Below are 24,976 nucleotides of genomic sequence, written 5' to 3'. Positions count from 1 at the left end.
CGATAGATTTCTAGGCGAAAAGTAAGAGTCGTGCTAGTGTTCTAGTGACTCCTGTTGAACAGTTGGAGTCTACTCAGTTCTGACCTTGGTATGACACTGATGTATTGTGATCAGAAACAAATCAAGTATTCTGGCTTACCTTAGTTTCTTCATCTGCAAAGGAATGCTCTTTTTAGAAGTTCTTACTGAGGTTGGTGAAAAATATTTAACATACCAACACATTTTTATAGCTCCCATGAAAAGATCTCAAAGTGCCTTACAAATAATTAGCCTAAAAACTAAGAATTTATTTTGTATATTAATATCAAGAACGTTCCAACAGTCCTGGAAAAGGTTTGATCTTACACAGCAGTTTTGCTGTTATTGAGCTCTCTTACTTTTATAGAAAGATGTTTTGTATTTGTGGGGAAAAAAAATCCCAAACCCAATTATTTTGCGTATTTTCAATCTACGTTAGTATCATAATAATTGCCAGACATTCCAGATGAATGCAAGAGAATGAAGCTGTTAATATTCCATCTGATTTTTGGGAAGCATTTTATTTCAGTAGAGCAGCAGGCTAACAGGTAACATAGAAGATGGCAAGAAAATGAGCTTAACCTGAGAAATATTGTTTAATATATTGAATAGCAATGCAGATTACTCATTAATATTCCCAAAGATAGACAAAACTGGGATGTGAATTCCTTCCATATGTCATCAGTTTTTTAATATATGCTTGCTGTTGCGTAGTGGTATTCTTAATACTCAGTTCCAGGAAAAACTTGTGAGTTTTTCCTGCCCTCTTCAACAATTGAAGAAATACAATGTAGAAAGTTTCATTTTTTCAGTATTTTTCTCCAGTGTACATAGAACTAAAGCAGGAATAGGGAAATTCAGATATTCAGTCTGTAAGAAGAAAAACTGTGTGTCTGTGGAGACCCTGGGGGTTTAGTAAAGAACTCCAGAGTAAAATGCCTAAAACCTGTATGTTTGTCCAGTGTTCTTTTCTTAGTCACATATTTCACTCAGTATAATTCAAAACATTTATAATCTAGTATTACTGGGTTATGTTTGTTCAATCAGATGATAACACAACCAAAAACTTAGTCTTCTTTTTTTCTTGTGGTTCTTTTTCATTATAGTAGTTCTTGTATATCAAACTAGAAAGCTGCTGTTCAGAAAGGTCATTAAGTTTCTTTAGTCACAATCCCTTTTCTGAAAAACTGCTTTAAGATGAGAGACTCTTCCTGTTTCCTGTTAATTCAAATCATATAATGTCGTAGTAGAAAAGTATCTTTTGATTGGAGATTTTATTTGCAACCTTAAATTGGATTTTTTTTCCCATTAGTTCCCTTGAATACCTGTTGTCTCCACAGCCTATATGTAGTTAGAAGCACCTTTGGTTAAATCAATGAGAGACAAATGCTAGGTCTTCATTGCATATGATCGATCCATTTTCTCCACTTTCATAATATAAAATGTTGAAATAATTCATACTTCCTTTTTTTATCCTGGTGAATGCTTATATTATTATATCCTCCATACAACTTCCAGGGAATAAATTACAACAGTTTATTCACTCTGCTGGCAGCGCTAGTAGATATTGGCATCTATCCTGCAGCAAAGGATGCTCAGAGGCAGAGGTAGTTTTTAGTTACTCTTTAAAGAGAATTGAAATTTAGAGAGCTGCCTGTTCAGCAGGTGGTCCTTCAAATGAAAAGATCACTGTATTGCATGGGTCTTGTTACAAATAAAACAGAAAGAAAACCGTTTGGGTCTTACTTATGGTCACATGAGTGCAAAAATAAAAAAAAAGAAATATTTAGAGCTCAAGAGTTCAATTGATTTGTCTCTCTAACAGTATTGTGTAAGTGGCTCGTCTGAAAGCCACTAAATTCCATGGAAAGTTTTACTGTTAGGTTACTGTTTGTGTTTTAATTGCAGTAGGTGAGAAGGCCTTTTTCTTGCTTCTTGTTATGGAAACAGATCTGTTGATATTACCTTATGATGAAGGATACCATTTTTCTGGATGTTAGGTAGGAGGGAGAGGACCTAAGGAGTGGAAAGACACAGCTGGGAATCAAAGACAGGAGAATCTTGTGAAGCATTTATAAGGAAGAAGGTGGCTTGGCTGCTAGATATGCCTGAGGAGTGGGTGAGCAGACTTGTGTAACTGGTTCCATGAGATACTACCTCTTAATTTCAAGGCTGCTGTAAATATAAACTCATGTTTGTTTGTAGATTAGCATCTCCTGTGTGCCCCCCCCGCCCCATGAGTACTGAAGAATTAGGAAAAAATTATTTTTGACCTCATATATACCCTGTTTGGTTTGAGGAAAAGGCAAGTCTGCCAGAAGTCTCTGTCTGTGAGTAAGCCATCAGAAGACTCTTGGGTTTGCTTTGAAGATGGGGTGGTGAACAGAGACAAAACCAAACATAGTAAGCCAGGAAAGTTTAGGAGAATGAGTTCCAATGGCTTTCTTGCTTGAGATGGGAATTCTATGATATACTCATTTGCAGTCAACTAACAGAGACATCTAAACTAAGCACTGGCAAATTCAAGTATGTTATGTTGCTTCTGGGTATCCTGAAGTCTGTGATGTGGTTGAGACACACCCTAGAAGGACCATTTCAGGATGATAAAGAAAACAAATTCTTTAATCAGTGGCAGAGTAGCTTTTATGCTAAGGTATTTTTGTATTAGTGTAACAATCACTTTCACTGAAAATGAGCTTGAAGAATAGGGGGTTTTGTGAGGAAGACATGACCTTTTTCGTCTCTTGGGACAAGGGAATGTGACGTTTTCCTTAATTTACCCAAGAGAATGCCTTCAGTTATAATTTCTTTGGAGAGAGGGGAAAAAAGTCAGAACTTGCTGATATAGAGCAAGCCTTGTCCAAAATTACACCCTTGTTGCCAAGGAGAAACTTGTCTCAAGGCTCCCAATTATCCCTTTCAAGGGCGATTTGGGTAGTCACATGAATTATGTGTTTTGTTCATTTGATTTTTGTACAAGAACTGCATACTTGTGAATTTTTCTTTTTTCCCTTAATGGTAACAGCAATAAAGAAACAGTAATGAGCAGCTTTTTGCCTCTGACAATATCCAAGTCTTCTTTTTATGAATGACATTTTAGAGTTAGTAGTTAACTGGTGTATATTGTCTCATTAGCAAGTTTACTGTCAGCTCTAAGTATCTTGTGGAATTATTAACTGCTGTGGCCGTTCAGACGCTTCCTTAGGTGCAGAATGTCTTGTTAGATTGTGAATGTTAATGAACTTCTCTTAATGGAGTGAATGGATTTCCAACTAAGTTAATAATTTCAGGAGTTCTTAGCTCTGATGGAAAATTTGCATAAATGTTTTTTCTCACCTGAGTATATGTGATCTGCATTTGGATATGTTGGATTTTGCAAATATAAAAATACTGTCCACTCTATGTAGTTAGTTTGTATAACTGCATTTGCATTTTTGCATGAACTAGCAAACTAACTAGTAGCTGCTAGCTTCATCTTCTGGCCTCTTAAGAATAGATTTATAATTTTGGATAGCCATACCTAGATTTTTTTTTAATTCAAAAATTGTGTTTTCTGAAAACATAATTTAAAAGCCTTGAGCACATTGCTGCCAATCTCTAAGTGTAAAAACAAACAAAATCCAAAATTTGGATTAACTCCATGAGTTTGCTGTGGAGAGTGGAAAGCTGCAAAATATCAGTTTGTATTTATTCTTAAAACTGTTTAACAGATATCTGAAATTCAGCTTTTAGTAATCACTGAAATTACTTAATTTGTGTGTTTCCTCAGTAGGGAGGGATGCAGTGGGGTGCAGAAGAAGGTGGTGATTTTTTGAGCTCTGCTCACGAAATAAATTCTTCACATTTGAGTTGCTGGAAGGAGGCAGCATTCACAGAAAACTGCTCGGGCATTGTGCGTTCTGATTCCCTGTGTTCCTCAGGATTCATTTCCCCATGGTCAAGTTTAAATACGTGCATCAGTTTTGCTGTACTTGTTCTGGCTTTCTTTTGATTTGTGGAAAATGTGTAACTGTCTTGTCTCAGCTGCTAATTTTTTCTCGCCTCCCTAGTGTGTGTTAGGTGTGCAGGCCAATGATCCTACACTGTTTTCTTGATGACCTCCAAAATGCTAATAACATTTAAATTGATATTATTGATTGTAATTTTTTGTCTCATGAAGATAAATGGGGTGTTTCATATGACCTAATTACCATAACCTCAGGTGGTTCTACTCCCCCCTGCCCCCCCAGTGGCTCCTAATTTTAAGTGACTCTTCACACTTTCTCCCTGGTGCACCCACACCGTACCAAAGCACCTGAGGCATAAATTTTAGTCTACAAAAACATTGCTAGTTTATCTCTAAAGCTCCAATTAAAGATGCATTCTACATCTTCAGAGAGTTCTCTGATAGTCTAATTGAATCAGTAGTTTATATCATTTACAAATCTGTATGATGTAAACTCGTTATTAATATAGAAAGATATTTTCCCATCATACAGTAGCAGTTAAATGTTTGAATCCAGGAGCAGGCCTGACAGTTTAAAGGCTTACCAGCAGTAACTCCTTAATGTCTGTATCATGCAGTGGAGTGAAGTCTGCAATAGTTGTCCTTTGTAATACTCATGCATGCCTGTGACTTCACACATAATGAGAAAGATGGAGCTTATTAGCTTGGGCAGAGCCCTGTGTGAGAATGAATGTACTGCTTCCTACCCAAGCTGATTCATGCAGTGCTGAATATAGATGGCGTGAGGTACTATGGAAAAGGTAGAAGTAGCAAATAAGATTAATATGTAAAATACTTCTGTGGTTGTCTGTAAACTCTTTTTCTGTTAAATGCAGCCTGCACAAATGAGAGGATATGGGCTCAAAGTTACCATATATGTTGTCTGACATGCCCCAAACTACATGGAGTATCAGAGTGGGTGGCTGGAATGGCTGTGCTGTTTGGAGATGCAATTTGTCTCTTTGAGCAATACTTTTTCCCCTCAGCTACTGTTAGTAACCCTATCTGAGCATGGGAAGATTTGTACTGTAAACCTGTTTTTGGTTCAGATTTTGATGTGCTACACAAGTGCCCTGCAAGGATCCTTGCAGAGAGATGTTTTGTGCTAATGTAGAATATATCACTCCCCTGAGCAAAACAAGTTTGGGTGGTAAAAAGTGCAATTTTTTTCAGTAAAAGCCTGTTCTACATTATCAAATCCTAAAAGACTTTGGGGAGCAGCTAATTTTCACTGTCACCCACTATCTGAATCCAAAACTTGTTTACGGATTTATCACAGTACATAAGATGTCTTCTCTGTGCAGATTGCACAGTTGCTGGCCTATGCAAAGTACACTATATATTCATACATCCAGAGGTTATGGAAGTACATATGTGTTTTCTACTTGTACAACAGGTTAAGCATCTATCAAAAAACAGTATGACTAAATTAGCGATCTTCCCATTTTTGATATGCTGAATGAGTGTCTTAAAATTTAAATTGTCTGTTCTTGTTTCTGTGAAGGATTGTGACAGTGATATGCAACGCTGAAGGGAGTCATGTTTCAGTTTCCTGTATTAAAAGTGCAGCCTTGTTTTGGCTTAAACCAGTGCAGAAAATTGTTGGTGTTGGCAGGGTCAGTGACCTGTAACCCAGTCCTACAGGGTACTGTGGCCCTTGCTATGTGACAGTTCCTTTAGGCCAGATCCTTTGACTGATGCTGCTGTCAGGAGTGAAATCCTGATGCTGTTATTCTCAGTAGGGCCTCAAGGGGCTAAGAGGACTCAGTTGCCAGGGAAAAGGGCTTTGATATATAGACAGCTTTTATATTTATTTTTGCCTTCAAATGGTGACTAGCTTCATATACATTCATAATGCTCTTCCCTTTTTTTCTGGGTTTAATTTTTTCCTTAAGAGTAAAAATAAAAGCCAGGATCACAGTACTGAACATTCAACATGTATGAAGTGAATAATGCATGATATTTGATTGTTTTACTTTGTACTATAACAACCATGGTATTTGAATGTGTTTTCTACAAAACAAAATACTGAGAGTAGAAAAACAACTTCATTGGTTTGCTTGACCTTCATTTCCATTTATTTAAAAAAGATAACAAAAATGGCATATGTATTAAAGGTTTGACTAGTTAATACAATCTAGTTAATACAATGTCATGTTTATTCTTAAGCTGTTTTGGTTGGGGGTTTTTCCCCCCCACTGGCATCAGAATTAATACATTTAAAGGTTTTTATAATTTAAAGTGGTACATACATTCATATATCTTTATAGTTTTCTCAGATCATATGTATAGTTCCCATTAATTAGAATCTGAAGATGTCTGTACATGCATCAAGGAAATAATATACCCTGGAAGATAAATCTCCAGCTTAGCTGAAGATGGAAAAAATGAAATTTTGTCTTACACAGACCATCAGAATTAATGAACTCTTCTTTCTGCTAGTCTTGTCAGGTCTATAAACAGAAAAGCTTTCTTTCTGTGCAGGATTGAGCAGACATTATCTTGGATAACATTCTTCTCACTTTAAAATCCTGCACATAGAGTTTTAATGCGTCTTGGTTAAGTTTACTCAAGAATAGGATATACAAATCCTTTTCTTACCCCCCCCCCCCCCCCCCCCCCTTTTCTTCCCTGCAAAAAGTCAAACAAAATTCATCCCTTCTGGAAGGAGATACTGTAGAAGATAAATAATTCGTGTTTTATAAGCAGAATCATATGCCATTCTAAGTAGGGGTAGGAAAGTGCTTGTGCAATCTGTGCCTTTTCATCTCTGCCAACAAATTTTGAAAAGCTGTGTACCTGCTACTGAGGATGTGAGTTGTATGTTAGAAAAGCTGTTTAGATCTCTGAAGCTCTGTGGTTATCATTGTAACAGTGAAAGAAAATGCTAGTGTAGATCTTAAATATAGACTTGGGGTTCATACAGAAAACATAACAGATTTTGGTGTTCTTAGTTCTCTACATAATTTTTTTTTTTTTAAGTATTTACACTGCATTTTGTTAAGGAGAGGCTACTTGTTAACTAACTAGATCAGGTACACCTGTTGCCTCTTCTAAAGGAAAGACCATCTTGTTTTAGCAAGGTATTATGTACAGGAGGTCTGTATGGAAATGGTGAAAGTCCAAGTGATGGCAAAAGTTAACAGCGTCAGTCTTATCAAAACAGAAGATACAGATCTCCCTTTTCTTAAAATCAGGCCTAATAATTACTCATGCAGGTTACATGGCATTGTACCAGATAGATTTTGTATATCTTGATTTAAAAAATTATTTCTTGGGCAGTGTCAGATTCCCCATGTGCACTTTTGCGCTGTGGGTGGTCTGCCAGCCTGGATTTGAGGGTAGAACTAAAACTTTCCACTTTCTTCCTGCCACAGCTCTAAACGTATTTACACATCAGAAGAGTTGCTAATTGGCTTCTGATTCAGCTGATGAGCTTGATACCAGTAATTGGACACTGAAAATATTAATTATATTGCAAATAGCTGTGTCTGTGGCACAATTTTGAGTCTGCTGCTTGCTGCTACTAACAAGCTGCTTAAAGAAATACTGTGTAGGACTGTTGCTCCACACATGCTGCAACAGGTTGCTACAGTTCATACAGGTGTACACCTGACCAAACATATTTTGAGCCCTGTAACAGCACATTTTCTCATTTGGAAGAGTTTGCATTTGAATAAGTGAGACAGAAGCCAGGTAAGGGGGAGAGAGGGGAAAAATCGAATTCAGATTTATGATACAGGCTTGCCAGCTCTTTCACCATTGCCTGCGTGTAATTGTTTTCATGCTTCTATGGGTCCCTTCTGTTTTGTAGTGTTGTCATAAACTATTTTGCAGTGCTGAATAATAGGGTTAAAAAACTAGTGTGCTTACTCTGGCATTTATTCATGTCACATTTAATTTATTAGGATATATTTATTAATGTAGCACATTATGATTCATACTACTTACGACGTTAATCCTTCTCTGCCTTCCACCCACAAGCTCCTTGCTCTCAAAAGTCTCCAAAACCAGTTGTCCAAAAAACCCACCCATCAAGTTCTGGAAGGTGGAGTTTGCTGGTAATGAAAACTGTGATAGTTTTAATTAAATATTTTTGCTACAGGCCTGTGATAAACATGAGATAGTTACCCAGTTGCTTATAACTGACTGTCGTCCTGGGAATTGTTGCTATTTTCACATGCTACTTGGAAGTACTCAAATCTTTTGCATGATGTTAGAAATAATTTTTATTATTGGAGAGTAGGCATGGTGTATTATTTCTTAGTGGTTGTGCAGTGTAATTATTTCTTTGTTTTGTGATCTCCTTTAGAAAACTAATGATGAGATAGTGTGGGAGGATCACCTGGATAATTTCGTCAGAAAACTGAATAACCACTTAGAGACCACGTGTATATCTGCTCTCCAATAGGAATTAAAAGTAACGTATTCCTTGCAAACACAACTGATCAGGTTTTTTTTTCTCCTACCTGCAGAATTGCTCAGATTCACGCTTTAGATAGTTGTATGCTATCTAAATGGCTCATAATCCATGCAAATTGTGATTTAGATTTCTAATCCTACCTGACAGAAACAGCAAATATAAAATGGATGTTATATATTGTAACAGCCATCTGAACACTGTACTAACAGATATGGTGTAAGTAAAGCTAATTAATTCAGCTTTGGTAAACACTCTCAGTCGAATTGACAGTATAACTATGCATAGTCTTAGCTCACGAAGTTGATTAAACTGCTTTACACAGCACTAGGGGGTGAGGTATCACAACTAAGTTAGTACAACACAACATGTGGCAAGAAGCCTCACACAGATGAACAAATTGGCCAACTGCTCACCTAAGAGAGCTCTTCATTCACAGTCTGAATAGTCTTGTTCAGATGGTTAGACTTCATGTTTATCTTTTGTACTCATTTTGGCAGTAAATAGATTTACTCCCTCTCCCCCAAAATCTATATTTATAATTCTTACTGTTGTAGCATCTAACTGCCAAATGTGCATTTGATGTTTTTGCCGCAACCAGCTAAGCTTAAGAGACGCGCAGCCGTCTTTCCTTTGATGTGTGTGGCAAGCTTGCTGCTGTTAAGCATTGCCAGCTTTTTATCTGTAGGTTTTAAAATATGTTGGTGATACCTATGCTGTATATAGTTTTGGGGCTGAGTATAGAAGAAAAGGTATACAGGAAAGGAAAAAAGTTTAAAAACTGTTGTGAAAGTAGGGCTTAGTGGCATTCTTTGAACTGAAATTTTTAAAGGTATTCTAACAAACTTAATGAAACTGCTGTAACGCCAAGAATTGTGGTAGTGATTTAAATCTCTCCATCTAAGCTTGGATGAGCCGGATGCAGCTAAGCTGAGATAAAATTTCAAAATTGGAAGCAATTAAGTTTAAGAGGTAGGAAGTTAATGTATCTCAGTTTTTGGTTACAGCGCTGATTTAATTCAGTGTCAGTCAGTGCTGCTGTTGAGAGGAGTGGTCTTGTTTTTTTCCCCATCACGTCTTCCCAATTTAAATGTCCTATTCCTATTTTTTCCTTTTGTGCCAGCACTAGCATTTTTGGTAGGCGCCCCAGGCCAAGGAATTGGAATCAATCTGGATTAAGGGACGACTAGGTGATTAAAAAACTCATTCCATTGTCTGAGCCAGAGGGTGGTGGTTGTTAAGGGTTCACACTCTGTGTGGCATCCCACAGGGATCTCTAAGGGACCTGTCTTTATCAGTGACTGGAGCAGGTAGTGTGGTGCACTCTCATTATGTTTGCAGGTGACACTGCACTTGGGGGAATGACCAGGTGATATGCTTGAGGGAAGGGCTGGTAGTCAGGGACTTCTAGAAACAGGAGGAATGGTCTGTTGAGAACCTGAAGAAATTCATCAGGGACAAAAGCCAAGTGTTGCGCCTGGGAAGGAAGAGCCCCTGGCAGGGGTACAGGCTGAAGACAGAGGGGGTCAGGGAGCAGCTCTGCAGGAATGGCCCTGGGGGTGCTGGCAGACAGCAACTTGCTGGCGGTGAAGTTGGCCAACTGCATCCTGGCACCAGGCGCATAGCCAGCAGATTGAGGCAAGTGATCATCCACCCTGATTATTCAGCACTTGTTGCATCACATCTACATACCGCATCCAGTTTTTAAGTCCCTGATACAGGAAATTTGCTGATAAATTGGAGCAAGTTCAGCAGAGGCCACCATAATGGGCACTTGCCCTGCTAGGAGAGGCTGCAGGAATTGAGCCTGTTCAGTTTGGAGGACAGGTGCACTCCTGGAGCCTATGGGGAGGTTACAGAGGAGTTGAACTCTTCGCAGTGACTAAACTGAAACAGGATTGATTCAGATTAGATATAAGGAAAAGCTTTTTCACCATGATTGGGTTGCTTGAGAGGTTATGTGGTCCCTGTCCTTGGAGGTTTTCAAGACCCAACTGAATAAAATGCTGAGTAACCTGGGCTGACCTCACAGCTGAGCCTACTTTGAGAAGGAGTTTGTACTAGAGACCTCCTGAGGCCCCTCCCAGCCTGAATTACTCTGTTTTTCATGGTGCTGTGATCCAGCGAACCTCTAGCTGAAAAGAACGCTGTTGGTGGTTTGGTGGCAATAGAGAGAGAACTTTCTTCTTCCTTTTAAAACTGAAGATTTACTACTACTCCCTGAAGATAGCTTTCAATGTGTGAACTAATCTCTTTCTGCGCAGAGGATGCGGGGAGCACATGGTGGATTATTTTGACTTTGTTAAAGAATTACTTATGTTAAGGAAGTTCCTATGCTAGAGGAGTTTAACTGATTTGCTAGCTGATGGTTAACTCTAGAGTGGTTTGAGTTGCATTTAAATGTTTAAGTGTCTTTCAGGGTGTTTTTTAGTTATTTTAAAACCATTTTATATTAAATGGGTGTATTGTGTTTCTAGAGACTTGCCCTCAGTTTAGTTCGATTTTAGTTGTAAAAACAAGCAGTTCTTCCTAGTAGCAAGCTTGAGTCATCACATTGCTTAACTATAAACAAAGACATTGTACACAAACTTTAAGGTGGCATGGGCAGTTGTCTCTTATCATGTTCACTAACACCACCATTTTCTAACACAAATTAAATGGAAGAGGGAAAGAGTTCATCGCATTTTTTTAAAAGTGGTGGTGCATATGTGAAATGAGTGAGGATTACAGTTTCTTCCTGGTACCCATTGCTTGATTCAGTTAAGTCGTCTTTACATCAGATGGAAAAAAGGAAAAGGTAAGTCTGCAGCAATGCCACTGAAAGTATGACGAGATCACTCTGGTTTTCAGAATCAAAGTAAGTATTTACAGTTGCTGATTAGAAAGCCCATGTGTAATAAATAGCCCCTAAAGATTTAAGAGCTCACTGGAGATGCCTGCTTTTGCTCTCTAGGATTTGTCCTTTAAATAATGAAATATATCTTGTAAACAAGGAAAAGTACCACAAAAAACATTATCTTAAACTTCACCCAAGGCCTTAAAGAACGTTGTGTTATTTTCAAAAACTGGTTGTGTTAATCTTTGTAGTCATACCTAGGACTTACAAAATATTTTTAAGCTAAACAATTTTAAAGTGAATTTTGTTTTCGCTCTAATCTTAGAAAAATGAGGCCTGTATATGTCATCACCATATCCTCTGTTAAAATACTTGTTCACTCTGAGCCATTACTTTTTTAATCTTCCTGAGTGCAGAAAATGTGTTTAGCTTAGTGCTACTTTGTGATTTCCTATAGGTGCCTTCCATTTCACTCCTCTTGACAGGAATAATCTCTCCTGGGATGGCAAATTAAATTTCACAAATGCTGCAAATCTGAGTCAAAAAGGTGAAGAGATCTCTAAAACTACTGGAAGTTCTTCACCACTTTTCTTCTAATAGGTGTTAAGGCCTGATCTGTGCAAAAACCTGGTTTGAAAGCAGCTATCTAAAGGTTTGTTCAGGTGCAGAATTCTTTGTATTGCCATCCAGCAAATTGATTTTGTGTTTGCCATCAAGCAAATTTAGTGTTCTCACTTCTTTATGCTATCCAGTGTTTCCTTCCCTGGTACAGGTTTGTGTTACTTCTGGGGCAAACTATTACTTGTTTTACTGAATGGTAATCCTACTGTTAGCGTTGGTGTTATAACACTGATCAAGAAAATTGTAAAAATATCCTGGTGGTAAAGTATATTGTGTTAAGAGTGGAACTGTTCTGGTCTTGGATTGCTCTAGTTACTGAGCCTGTCAGAGTAAAACATATATGTTTTATTTTTAGAAATAAAACAAAAAGTTACATTTTTCATGTTTAGGTTTGGAGTGTTTTAAGAGATGTATGTAAGGGACATTAAATTCCAGCTTCAGGCTCTTGGATCAATACTTTCTTGATGTATGTAAGATACATGATTAAAGTCTTGGGGTTTTTAAAAATTATTTTTAAATTTAAATCTGACTGTGAGGGAGCTATTAAGATACTTGAGCATAGGTGTCTAAAGCCATTTTAAACTCTCTGGAATATCATCTCTAGCTCCCTGCAGCCACTTTAAAATGGCACACATTCTCCTGTGTCTTGTGCCATATCTGTAGTCAGGTGTTTTGGACATGTCAATCTAAAATGCCACAGACACCTGTGTTTGGATGCCTAAATTGCTTTCTAATGGACTGCTTTTTGTCAGCTGTTTTCCGGTGGTTATGACACAAGATTACCTTGCTTTGAGTTTTTTTCAGGAAGCAGAGAGGAAATAAATAGCCAACTGAGAACTTTGGACCTGTGGAATACTACAAGCATTACATTTATTTAAAAAAAAAACAAACCAAAACCAATAAAGCAACCACTGGCACGTCTAGGTATTTTAAGAAAAAATATTAATGCTTGAACTTTGAAATACAAATGTAACTTACAATGGTTGCTTACTGTAAGGAACAGTTGTAGCTATTAATTGCTTGAAACATAACCCTTTTGACATAAATTTCTATTTTTTTAAAATACTTGATTAAAAAAAAATGTTTTGCCTTTGCACGGATTTTTTAAGCTTTATTTTTTGTTAGTATTATAGATGCCAGAATAATTCTGAACTGAGTTGTGGTCTGACTTTAACCTGTACATGTGTCAGGTGAGGCTGGGGCGGGGTGTCTGGTTTTTATTTTTTTTTTATTTTTTTTTTTTTCACTCTAGCTCCCAACAAAACAAGCCAAAACAAGGAAGGCAACTCAGAGAGTGTACAGCAAGATAGGCTTAAAGTGTATGGAATTGGGTTTTAAGAGTTGGTTATATCAGAGTGTATTGTTATTTCACTTGTGTGGAAAGAACTATTAGAAGTGGAACAAGTTACACACAGGCATGATTAAAAAAAATATGAAAGCATAGAATTGCATTTGGAGAGAACTGTGGTTGCCACAAGGATACAGGGAGGCTTCATTTTGAGATAGTGCCTGTAAGTTGTTTGCAAAAATGGTTATTGTTGGAAGAGCCAGATGAGGTGATCTGTTGTAGGTAGTTAAGTGAAATACTATCTAATGCTGAGGTTTTGTTTTTTAATTTCTGAGACTTTTTATAAAGTACACTTGGGTTTTGCAGCTAGTGGATGATTTAGCAGGTAGAAAATTGCCAAATCTTAGAGAAGTTATTAAAGTATCTGTAGTTTTGCATACAGTATTCACGGAAACATTTTATCCTTTCTGGAAAGCTAGAGCAAGTATAGATTCAAATTCCACACATCCCAGGAATCCACTAGGAAGGCAGATTTCAGCCATGAAGATCCCAGGGTAGCCATTTTGTAGAGCCTGTCATCTTATGACAATCTAGCAACCACTGTGAACATTGCCCTTTAGCTCTGTACGTGATGCTTCCTGGTATCTGCTTTTATTTCTTCTTTATGTTCCCAGTTTACAGTTGGTTTAAGTCTTCAAAAGGGAATGATTTCCTTGGTTTTATCGTACATGAGGTAGTACTAGAGAATTTCAGAATAGAGTAATCATAAAAGGTAGTTTTCAACTGAAAACATTCTTCAAAAAGAACTACATAATTTCTGATTTGCTGTTATAGGTGCTATCTTCTAGGTCAAATAGTGCCGTTTTGCTTAAAATAGAAATAATTTAAAATCTCATTTAAATATGAAAATAATCTGTATTTGTTGTATCTAGTAAGGTTAACATAATGGAAGGCAGTAGGCTTTTTCAGTTTTTTCAGACTGCAATTTGGCAGTTTTAGACTGCAATTGTGTTTTAGTGAATTTCTGTTCATAGAAAATATGCTTTTCCCCAGGACTTCTGTAAAGTTTTAGTAATACCAATATCAGCAACAGAAAATCTAAACCAGAACTGGTCAGCAAGCAAGAGGCACCCCCCAGAGAAGAAACAGATGAAAGAAGATGAAAAAGGAAGGAGTAATGTTGTCAGGATTGTTCTTACAGCTGTGTGAAAGACATCAACGGGTAGTACAGTAGGAGAGGAGCATCATTTTTTAGAGAGTTTAAGTAGAAGGTATAGAACTCAAAATACTTAATAATCTGTCAAGTTACATAAACTGTAGTCTTGGTAATCTTTTCTTTGAAATACTAAGGGAGGTTGCTAAGGGGTGGGGGGGATGTCAAGTGAAATGGCTGCAATGGTGTTATGCAATATAGTTAATTTCGACCTACGCTCTGCTTCTCTGCAGAAGAAGTTGAAGAAGAGTCTGAAACTACAATTGAGGTTGACTTGACTGATAAACAGAAACACCAGTTGAAGCACAGAGAGCTCTTCCTTTCTCGCCAGTATGAGTCCCTTCCGGCAACGCATATCAGGTAGGAAAAAGTAAATATCATTTATCTGTGTATTCTCTTGAGGTGGATTGCCTGTCAGTAGCCCACCTGCTTTGAACACTTCAGCCTTTATCTGCAAAAGGACGTGATTGATCACAGCTGAGTGGTGCCAGGTTGTCTCATGAACTGCTTTGGAACTGCCTTTGGTTTTTCCTTCTGTTACTTCATGTCTGAGCCTTGGAAGGGACGAGAGTCTCAGAGCTCTGGCTTACTAATTAGAGCATCAGTTGAATACGTGGTATAAAGTCACTCTGTTTCTGTGTTAGAAGAATTGTTTTATTAATTATTCTTCTGCTGGCCAGAGGAACTTCGTTTTGTCTGCCCAGGGATACAACAGATGGGTTTGGGAAGGAGACAGTGACTCAGTGGTCAGATCTGGAATTCAGGGCTGCATGCATTTAAAAATAAAATTACCCCAACTTACTTCAGTAAATGTGATGAAGAAGTCAGGATTGAGTTTGGCTAAAGGTTGCAAAAGCATTTCAAGTATTGTTTTAAATTGCTCTAATGCTAATACAGGAGGAAGCTTGCTAAAGCTCAAAAAGGGTTTGTTGATTTCTTTCTGTAAATGATGTACATGCTTATGTCATCTCCTATTTAGCAGTCAAGAAAATTCTTTTTGGGTGGTGGTGGGAATGATGTACCTAGAAATAGAAAAGAAAGAGCACAGTGACAGTGGGGAGTGTAGTAAGCGGAAATCAAGGACACTTGCACTGCATTGTGACGGAATTCTCATTTTCTCATTACATCCAGCTCCGCTCAGCTGTTTTGGACCATAAATGACTAGAAGCTACCAAAAAGTGTACATGCTCCAATAGGAGAAACACTTAGTATATGAATATGTATTTTCTCTCTCATTGGCAGACATGTGGCTTATCTTTCTCACTGCCAACATAAAAAATAGAAGTTGAAAATTTTTTTATTAATTTCCTGTACTTGATTCAGCTACTTCTCTGACTTTGAGAAAGTCACTTAACTGGCAAATCTCTGCTTCTCCAACTATAGCATAGAGATAATAATCCTGCACAGTTTCTTCTACTTACTTTGACATTTAGATATCGAAATAAGGTATTCTCTGTGTAGAGAGAAAGTTACAGAGAAGTATTGTAAAACTTGTCTCACTTCAGAACTCGGGGAGCAAATACAGTAGAGGTTCTCCAGTACATGCTTCACAAAGAATCCAGAAAAACATGTGAATTCATAGTACATGCAGCACTGCACAGCAGGCAAATGCAGAGTGATGACTTGCATCTACTTTTCAGAAGAGGTGAATGCTGTAGGGCTATGCTGTCACATGTTACTAAGGCCTTTACCAGATGAATTCTGGAACAAGCTTTGTGTAGTCTAATGATGTTTTAACAATCTTAACTCTCTTTTAAAAAGAAACAAGAAGGAAAATACACTGCAAAATATTCCTTGTTCAGCTTTTTAACTTAATGTTCAGATTCTGTGATTCTCAGTAGTTTTCATAACTTTTATTAATTAGCTTGTCCTGTAAAAGAGGATAGAAATGTTTTGAAGGTGGTACTCCTCCAACTTTCTCCCTTGAGTACTCCAGAATATCCAAGGATGGAGATTCCACAGCCTCTCTGGGTGTCTGTTTCAGTGTTTGACCACTGTCACTGTGAAATTTTTTTCCCCATAATCTAATTGGGATTTCCCTTGTTGAAGTATACTGTCCACTGCCTCTTGTCCTATCACTTACCTTTTCATTAAGTAACTGAAGACAGCAGTAGGATATCTCCCTTTAGTTGTCACACCTTAAGTGCGAACAAATCCAGTTCAGAATCATCTGTGACTTGCTGACAGTGTATTCAGTTAACTTGTTAAGGTTGTTAATAAAGATGTTAAACTGTTGGCCCCAGTATCTGCACTTGGGGCCCAGTAACCAGCTGTCAGCTGGACTTTGTACCCCTCGCTACAACCTTTTCAGCCTGGTGGTCCAGCTAGTTTTTTTCCAACCTTACTGTCTACTTACCTAGTCCATATGTTACCAATCTGGTTAAAGGACAGTATGGGACACACTGCAGGCCTAGCTAAAGTCGGGTACATGACATTCCCTGCTGTCACTGGTCTACCAAGCCAGTCATATCCATATAGAAAGCTAGCAGTTACTCATGCAATAGAAGTCTGAATAGCTCCATTCTGTGGGCTTTTGTGCTTACCACCTGCAGTTCCCTAGATAGGAACAATTGGATTTACAGGAGAAAGTAAATGGCACAATGGAATTCACACTTACAGTAATGTCCCATTTATACAATTGGGGCCACTACTTTATAGTTGAGAAGCCTTGCAGTTGTTTTAGTAGGTTATATTTCTTTGATGTGTGAGTCTAATTCTGAAGCTCTTTGCTCTGTAATATTGAGTTTTGAGTAATTCTGATAAAATTTGTTTGCTTTTGAATTACTGAAATATCTTCATTCCTTAATCTCATACTTTTATATTTTGCTATATACATTATATGTAACCCTCTTGAGATATAATGTTTTGTATAAATATTGGCATTTTTTAGACTTGATCTTGTTTCCCCCTTTACATTAGGTGTCACTGTACCATTTTAGTTGCTTTAGGAAGCACCAAAAAAAAGGCCAGAATTAGAAAAGAGTTGGAAACAGGTAGTGTAGTAGTAGTTAAACATGGCAATGCTGCCTTGTGGACGCAGTGTTCCTGCACCATTCTGGAGTGATGGCATGTGGTACACTACAAGCTGATGTACTAGTTTGGGTCTCAAAACCAAGGCTTGTTACCTTAGTGCCCGCTTGTCAAGTTACAAGCGAAACTATTCTCTCCCCTATCCACTCAAATGTGTAAGGTTGGTAGCACCACTCCAGTGAATTCTCCTTACTTCCTAATCCCTGTGTGTTATAGATACAGTTTTGCCAGGCACCGTAATCCCCAGATGTCCTTGTAACAGTTATCCTGCCAGCCAGACTCACTGAATGCTCTTTCATGAATGTCACACAGTAAATGCGCCCAGCATTCATTCAGATGGCTCCTGTAAGCAACGCCAGTCCCAGAGAGGGGCTGAGTTGAACCGAAGTGCTGTGTACTTTAACTTGGGTTTTCAGAGACTTGAGCGTTACGAAATACAGCATTTTGGAAAGCAATGAGAAGGCACAGGGGAAATAATGTTGAAAGCTGTCATAAAGGTGAAATTGTTTGCCCGTGTTGTAAAATTCACTGTAAAACTCAGAATGTGGTGAAATGGGTCCCTCGTATAAAAATCTGCAAATGGTTATCTTGTTAGAGAGATGCACTGGGTCATCTGACTTGGGCTTTAAAGAGGGTCTCAAGAGTTAATCGGTAGTAAACACATTTAGATTGCTGTAAAAGATTGCATTAACTTCTAAGATAATTTGTAATTGCTTTTAAATTTAATACTTCATAAGAATTGTGTAGAAGAATTTATTTATCCATCAGGGTTTGTCTTGCCATTTCATTATCTTCGCTTAGTTCTTGTTTGCAAATAACTGTGTGTGAGTCTTGGGGTTGTTTATTGTTGTTATTGTTATTTTAAGTGTTTGGAAAGCAGATATAAGGCAAGCATTCTCAGGTGTTGTAATAAAATCAGGTGTGAGTCTTTGGGGCTGCTCTATACTGCAATAACACATATCCTTTAAAAAAAAAAGAAATATGAACATATTGATGCAAAAAAGGGGCTTTTATACAGAGAATTTGAAACTTTTCTCTATTCTCAAGCTGTTTGGACTTTAGTCAAAGAGTGGTGACCATTTGTGAATGGGAAAGATTTCAAACATGTATAATATGTTCCCTTGCTATCATCTTGGTGATTTAGTTGGTTGATAGAGTTCTGTGGGTTTCTGTTAGGGTTAAAGAATAAAGTACTGCTTTGTCAAATTTTTTTCTTAGTTACAGCAGGGTGATAAATATTTGAGTAAATAAAAATGAAACTTGTTAAACTACTTCTGTTCAACAATCTTTCTAGTCAGTTGGAGTTTGAATACAAGTTTTTAACAGTTCTTCCCTGGAACCAAAGAAGAGTGGTTACAGGATTGTCGTGACCTCTTTAGTTGCTCTTTTTCCTGTTTCAGGCCACACAGTTTTGTGCAGCAACTGTTGACATGAACCCAACCCTTTGTGCTAGAATTAAATTGTATATTTCAGTGAGACATCCATGCTTGGCTGAAAAACTTTCCAAGTGATGGATAATTTACCATATGCTTTGTAGTTTTATCGGTGCTACCTATATGTATATGTACCACTAGTGTTTTTATAAGTGCAGGGATTCTGGTCACATAGGTTTTTGTTTGGTGGAGGGTTTTTTTGTTGTTGTTGTTTTTATTTATTTTTTTTCTCCTTCCGGAGACTGTTTTCATTGACACAGTTTTTACGGTGTTTTCTTGGATACAATTTCAAGATGCTGAAATTCTTGCTGAGCTTGATTTCTGGATTCAACATGGCTGTGTATGATATCTGTGCATTATGTGCATGTTTGTCATTATGGAGATTATTCAAATAACTAATAAATCTGCAACCTGATCTTTAATGGGGAGTATTTATTTAATTTGTCATTGGATGAACTAAGTGTTTCTTGTATTTCTTAGTGGATTATATTTGTTGCTTGGCATAAGCAGCAAATTCAAGCTTTCTATATACCTATGACCTTAATTCAAAAAACCTTTCTGATCTCAGATTCTGAAAGCTGCAGATCTTTCTTAATCCTTCCCAAACATACCCTTTATTAAAAAACAAAACCCAAAAAACAACAAAACAAACAAACAAAACCATGAAAAAAAAAACCCCAAACCTAAAACTGGCCCATTTAAATGTACATAATCAGTTTGCTGTGCATTCTGGTTTTAATTTTATTTGATAAAGAGTGTGTTAATCAGGTAATACCAAGTTTATTAGTCTATCTTATGTCCATAGATACATAATCTTGTACTATTTGAGAGGTTGTTGTCCTTTTCCTGGAGACACAGATCCCAGTAGTATTCACCTGTCAAATGTTTTTTGTTTGGTTGGGTTTTTTTTTCCTATGTTTGAATTGGCTCTGTAAATGAGCAGAGTTAAGATCAGGCCAATTAAGAATGAATCAATACAGTGTAGATCTTTCTTCTGTCAGTTCCAGTTATTGATTGAATATTTTAAAAGTCAAGCTCTAGTTAGGGGTCTGTTGCAGATTTAAATCACTATGATGATGCTTTTATTTCCTTGTTTATAGTGTTGTGCAATAGCTTCCTCTTCAGCTGTGTCTTTGCAATCTGGAGAACTTGAAATTTGCTCTAAAGACTTCGGTACGTGTCTGAGCATCATTCTGTGCCCCTTAAACTGCACTTAAAAGTAAACTACATGAGTAACTCTTAGTATTGACCTCCCATAACTGGAGAATCAATTTCATATAATTAGCAGAAGCTCTTTGGGCTCCACAATTCCTAGTCTGTGGTTTAGTGATCATCACTGCAATTTAGACTGTTTGTAAGGGATCAAGACTTGGCTCAAAGTGGTTGTTTGATTGGAAATCTTCAAAACAGTTTCCCAGTTAAGAGTTCAGGAAAAACCTTTTTTATTTAAGGTAGCTCCCTCCTCTACTCAGTTTCTGTACCTTTTTTTCCCCCCCTTCTTTCTCTTTATACTGAGTATAGGAAAGGTTACTCCCGAGTTCTATTCCTGCACAAAACCTTTCCCCTCTTCATTATGCACCTTCTTAGTTTTAATCTCTGGTTGTCATTGAAGTAACAGCATATGTTAAAATCAAATCAGGTTTTCCTCATAAGCATAGTATTTCCTAATATTCTCTCCTGTTGTTTTATTGTTGGACTGTCTAGCTAGTGACTTGCACTTCTGTGTTCCAAATCTCTGCTGAGACCAACATTTCTTGATTAAGATAATCAAGAGATAATTGGTATATCTGTACAGAATTGTCCAATACAATTCTGTCATATTCAGGAGGGCAATTAATAATTTAACAGCAGAATTTCAGAGTCCATGGGGTCATGCCTGCCTATATTACTTTCTTCAGCTTGTGTCTGAATGACCAATGCATATCAAGTTTCATTGACTTGGTGGGAACCCAGAGCAGTGAGTTCTGAGAGTTCTTACACTGCATCATTCTCACCCAGACTGCATCGAAGTTAAAATAGGAAACTTACATGGCATGATACCATACCCATGAGGTTGCCTTTTCCACTCTTATGGTTTGTCCTGGTTAACAGGCACTAACTGTTTTGTTTCTTTTATAATTTCTTACTTTAATTTTTGTTTGCATACCTCCTGACCCAAGAAATCCTTATTAAAGTTTGTATCTTGTGGGATTACTCATATGGTGAAAATATGAAAAATAGCCTGCAAGAATAGCAGAACAGGAATTGTAGAGCTTTCCAGTGGTTTAAAAGTACGGGGGGCTGTGCCAAAACAAACAAGGACTTCAGAAGATGAAAACAGTTGCTGTTGATTTCGATTCATTTTAGTAGTTTTGAAAGATGAGTGTCTGCATCAGTTTTATAAATTTTGGTAAATATTTGAAACTATGTTTTTGATTACTTTAAGAAAAAACTTAGTAAAGGACAATCATCAGACAGTGTGAACAAGAAGTCTGACTCCCCTCTCCCTCCCTACTTCCCCCCCACCCCCCCCATGCATTAAGTAAGTGTATCTTCTGGAAAATTTGTTGTTTTACTCTAGGTGGTTTAACCAGGCTACACTGAAATCTTCTCATAACATTGTCTTGTATAATAGCCTTGGTACCACTTTTTTCGTACAGCTTAAGTTCCTGAGCTGTTTATCATCGTCTGTGTCTTCATTGGAACAGCTTAGTAAGGGAAGTCTTGTTGTACTTCTCTGTTCTACATATCGATTGTTGTCATGATCTTGTCTGAGTTATGTTCCCACATGTTTTTCATTCCTCCATTGGGTCTCACTCAAACATAGTATGCTTTTGTCTTCAGTTTTCAAGGCCTGTTAAGTCTTATCTCTGCTTACTCCCTTTGAAATCTCTCTTTCTGGATGCACATACTAACTGACATCTCATGTAGGGTGTTTAATTTTCTTTAGCTCTTCATTGAATTGTCCAAGAGAGTCTTATCTATGAATGTCTGACAAAGCTGTCATTTATTTTCCAGTTCTTTCTTTTTATTTTCCTTTTCTTTGTTCCTGGCAGGCAGCTAAACGCCTCACAGCTGCTTGCCCATCCCCCCACCCTGGTGGGATGGTGGAGAGAATTGGAAGGGCAAAAGCAAGAAAACACATGGGTTGAGACAAGAACCGTTTAATAATTAAAATATAGTAATAGTTATGATGATGATGTAAGGGTGTGTGTGTGTGTGTGCAAAACCCAGGTAAAAAAAACCCAAGTGATGCAATTGCTCACTACCTGCCGAACAACACCCAGCCCATCTCCGAGCAGCAATCACTGCCCCTGGCCAGCTCCCCACAGTTCATGCGCTGAACATGGCATGATATGGTGTGCGATATCCCCTTATATCCCCTTGGCCAGTTGGGGGTCAGCTGTCCTGGCTGTGCCCCCTCCCCTCCCGGCTTCTTGTGTACCCGGCAGAGCATGGGGAGCTGAAAAAGTCCTTGACTAGCATAAGCACTACTTAGCAACAACTAAACCATCAGTGTGTTAGCAACATTATTCTCATACTAAATCTAGAACATGGCACTATACCAGCTACTAGGGGGAAAATGAACTATCCCAGCCAAAGCCAGGACAATAGTTAACAAAATAACCAAACAAAAAGCCAATGCAAATGAAAAAATAGCTCCCTGAAACGGCGGGGGGGGGGGGGGGGGGAGGAGGAGAGGAGGAAATTCCTTATGTTCACTGCACTGAGACTTCTACCTGTCATGATGACTAGTATTTCTTGCCATTTTTTTAGAATCCTCATTAGCGGTTCTGTGTGTTGCTGTTTCAGTTACAGATGATTAACATTTTTGTTTTGGGGCTATGTGGTCCTAGCTTTCTGCTAAGGCTGGAGAAGAAAACTTTTTCTACAAAATCACTAAGGCATTTTTTCCAAAGTAGTATTTCAGAGTATTTTTGTAGAAAGTGTTTGAGTCTCATTTCTATATTGTATCAGAAGGGCTTCACTGAAGTATGGAAGCAGCCTGTAGGTGTGGAGAAGTAGGTTGTTAGGCATCCCTTAGCTGATGGGTATAAACGATCAGGAGTTGTCGTCCTACTGGCGGAGTCGCTTGAAAGATATAAAAAAAATTAAATGCAGACAAGACCTTCTGATGAATGGGAGTGAAGGAAGGTGTAACGTGAAAACAGCTTTCACATGGTTAATGCTTTAAAGAAAGGAAAAAGGAGTTGCAGCTTTTGTTCCTAAGACAGGGGAAGCAAATGAATCCTGAGTGGTTTATATGATAGAGGCTAGTAATATCATGAGCGTATATGCATGGGCATGCTTTGTCTTTTTATACTGCAAGATCTCTAAATTACTTTATTGCTGACTGATTTAATATTATAACAAGTTTTGTTGGTATTCTTACCAGAGCAATGGAGAAACTTTTTATTTGTGACCAGTTTAAATACAAAGTATATCTAAGAGCAGAAAGGATTCTGAATTGGCAGTTTTGTCTCATCAGAACTAAATTGTAAGTGAAGACATAAACGCTAACTTATTTTTTTGTTTGTGGTTATTTGTACACCACTGAGGTATCTGAAACTTTCCCTCAACATTCATAGAAGATAAATTTTGCCTAATTCTGTAGGTAGTAAATAATTTTACTGAATATTTTTAATTTGAGAAAACGGTCAAAGTCAGACAGGGAATCTTAACATCACTGAGCCCTTCTGATGCTATTTACTAGAAATTCACCCTATTGATGCCAGTTAAGTTCAGAATGCTGCATGGTGGAGGAATATATCTTAAATTGGAGTCAGGTAAGAGGAAGGTTTCATACCTGAATAACTGTTAGACAACTTTTTTTTTTTTAATTTCATGAAAGCTGGGTAATTCTTTGTAATTTTTACCTTGGTTTGGTTAGTTTTTGTGACACATTTCGGGCAGGAGACTCCACCAGTAGGACAGTGAAACTATGACATTATACTCTACCAGCCTAAATAAAAACTTCAAGAAATCCCAGTATCTTTGTAAAGAGTATAATTTTATTTTGGTGTGTAACTGATCTTACAATCACATAAATGCTGTGCGTACTCACTTCTGCTTTACTTGTCTCTGTAGGTAGCTAGCTCCCTTTTTGCCTCTGTCTAGGTTAGAATAGTCAGATTTTATCCTGTTATTGATGCTTTATTTGATATAGCTCCATCTGCCCCAATTATCTGAAATTGCTTAAAAACATTAGTGAACGCAGTTCCAGAATGCTGTCAGGAGGAGAATATTATACTTAAACCTGGGGAAGCTCTGGGTTTATAGATGCTTGCCTTAAGGAAAGAACTCAGTGTCTTGTCATAATGTGGTTTAAACCACATTAACTTTCTCTCCAGGGCATTTTGATTATTAGTGTTGGAAGAAAGAGTGAAGAGTGTAGTGGTGGTTGGAGACTATTTAGGGACATATCACTGCAAATCTGTATTCAGTTAAGTTATTTCCTAGGCATCCATGATTGAGAGATGCGAGAGACAATATATTGAGCTAGAAGCTTGGTTCAACCTACTAGACCATTTACAGTAGGCTGATAGGATTTTCCTCTGATGGAAAAGAAAAGAGGAGATATATAAACAGTAGGCTTTTATGTGTTTGGTAAAGATTTTAAATGATTTGTAATAAGTATTTCAGGTTTCTAGATTATAGAAACTGGTAACTGGTAATACAGATAATTTTTTCTAATTTTGACCTTATGTAATTTAACTGTTTTCAAATTCTTCTTTTTTTTTTTCAATTTTAGTATGGTATCTACTACTGTATGTATAGTGTTGTCTTTTTTGAGATTCTAGTCCATGTATGTGAGATGTCATATATACATGTAAAATGTGTGACTTCAGCCATTAGATGGTTTAAATGTTGTACAAAGGAATGTAATACCAAATGGACATTCGCTCACTTAGAAGCCAAGAGATTAATCTTATCTCTTAATGAAATAAAATAAAATTTTTTAAATTACCAACAATAAGGTATAAGGTCAGTCAATAAAATACTCTTGAAGCTGCAATGATGGTGAAGGAATGCCTGTGCAATAATTTGGGTTAAATTAGGGTAGGTTGTAGTGGAGAGAGAGCATCCTGGAAGAATATGGTACAGAGGCAAACTGGAAAGGTAAACTGTTTAGCCTTTAACACCTGAAAAAAA

At 37.5% G+C, this 24,976-nt stretch overlaps 1 protein-coding gene across 2 annotated transcripts in view; it reads left to right on the top strand.

Annotated features, from left to right (window-relative positions):
- MTA3 (metastasis associated 1 family member 3) overlaps positions 1-24,976 on the top strand; it is a 136,126-nt gene that overhangs the window by 8,714 nt on the left and 102,436 nt on the right. For both annotated transcript variants that reach the window (XM_064446122.1, XM_064446121.1), the window contains exon 4: positions 14,615-14,741. In XM_064446122.1, coding sequence (XP_064302192.1) covers positions 14,615-14,741 — 127 coding nt within the window. The remainder of the gene's footprint in view (positions 1-14,614; positions 14,742-24,976) is intronic.

This window comes from Phalacrocorax carbo, chromosome 3 (assembly GCF_963921805.1).
Source record: "Phalacrocorax carbo chromosome 3, bPhaCar2.1, whole genome shotgun sequence".
NCBI lineage: Eukaryota > Metazoa > Chordata > Aves > Suliformes > Phalacrocoracidae > Phalacrocorax > Phalacrocorax carbo.
The sequence above is the reverse complement of the archived record's forward strand: the minus strand, read 5'-3'. Positions and strand labels throughout refer to the sequence as shown.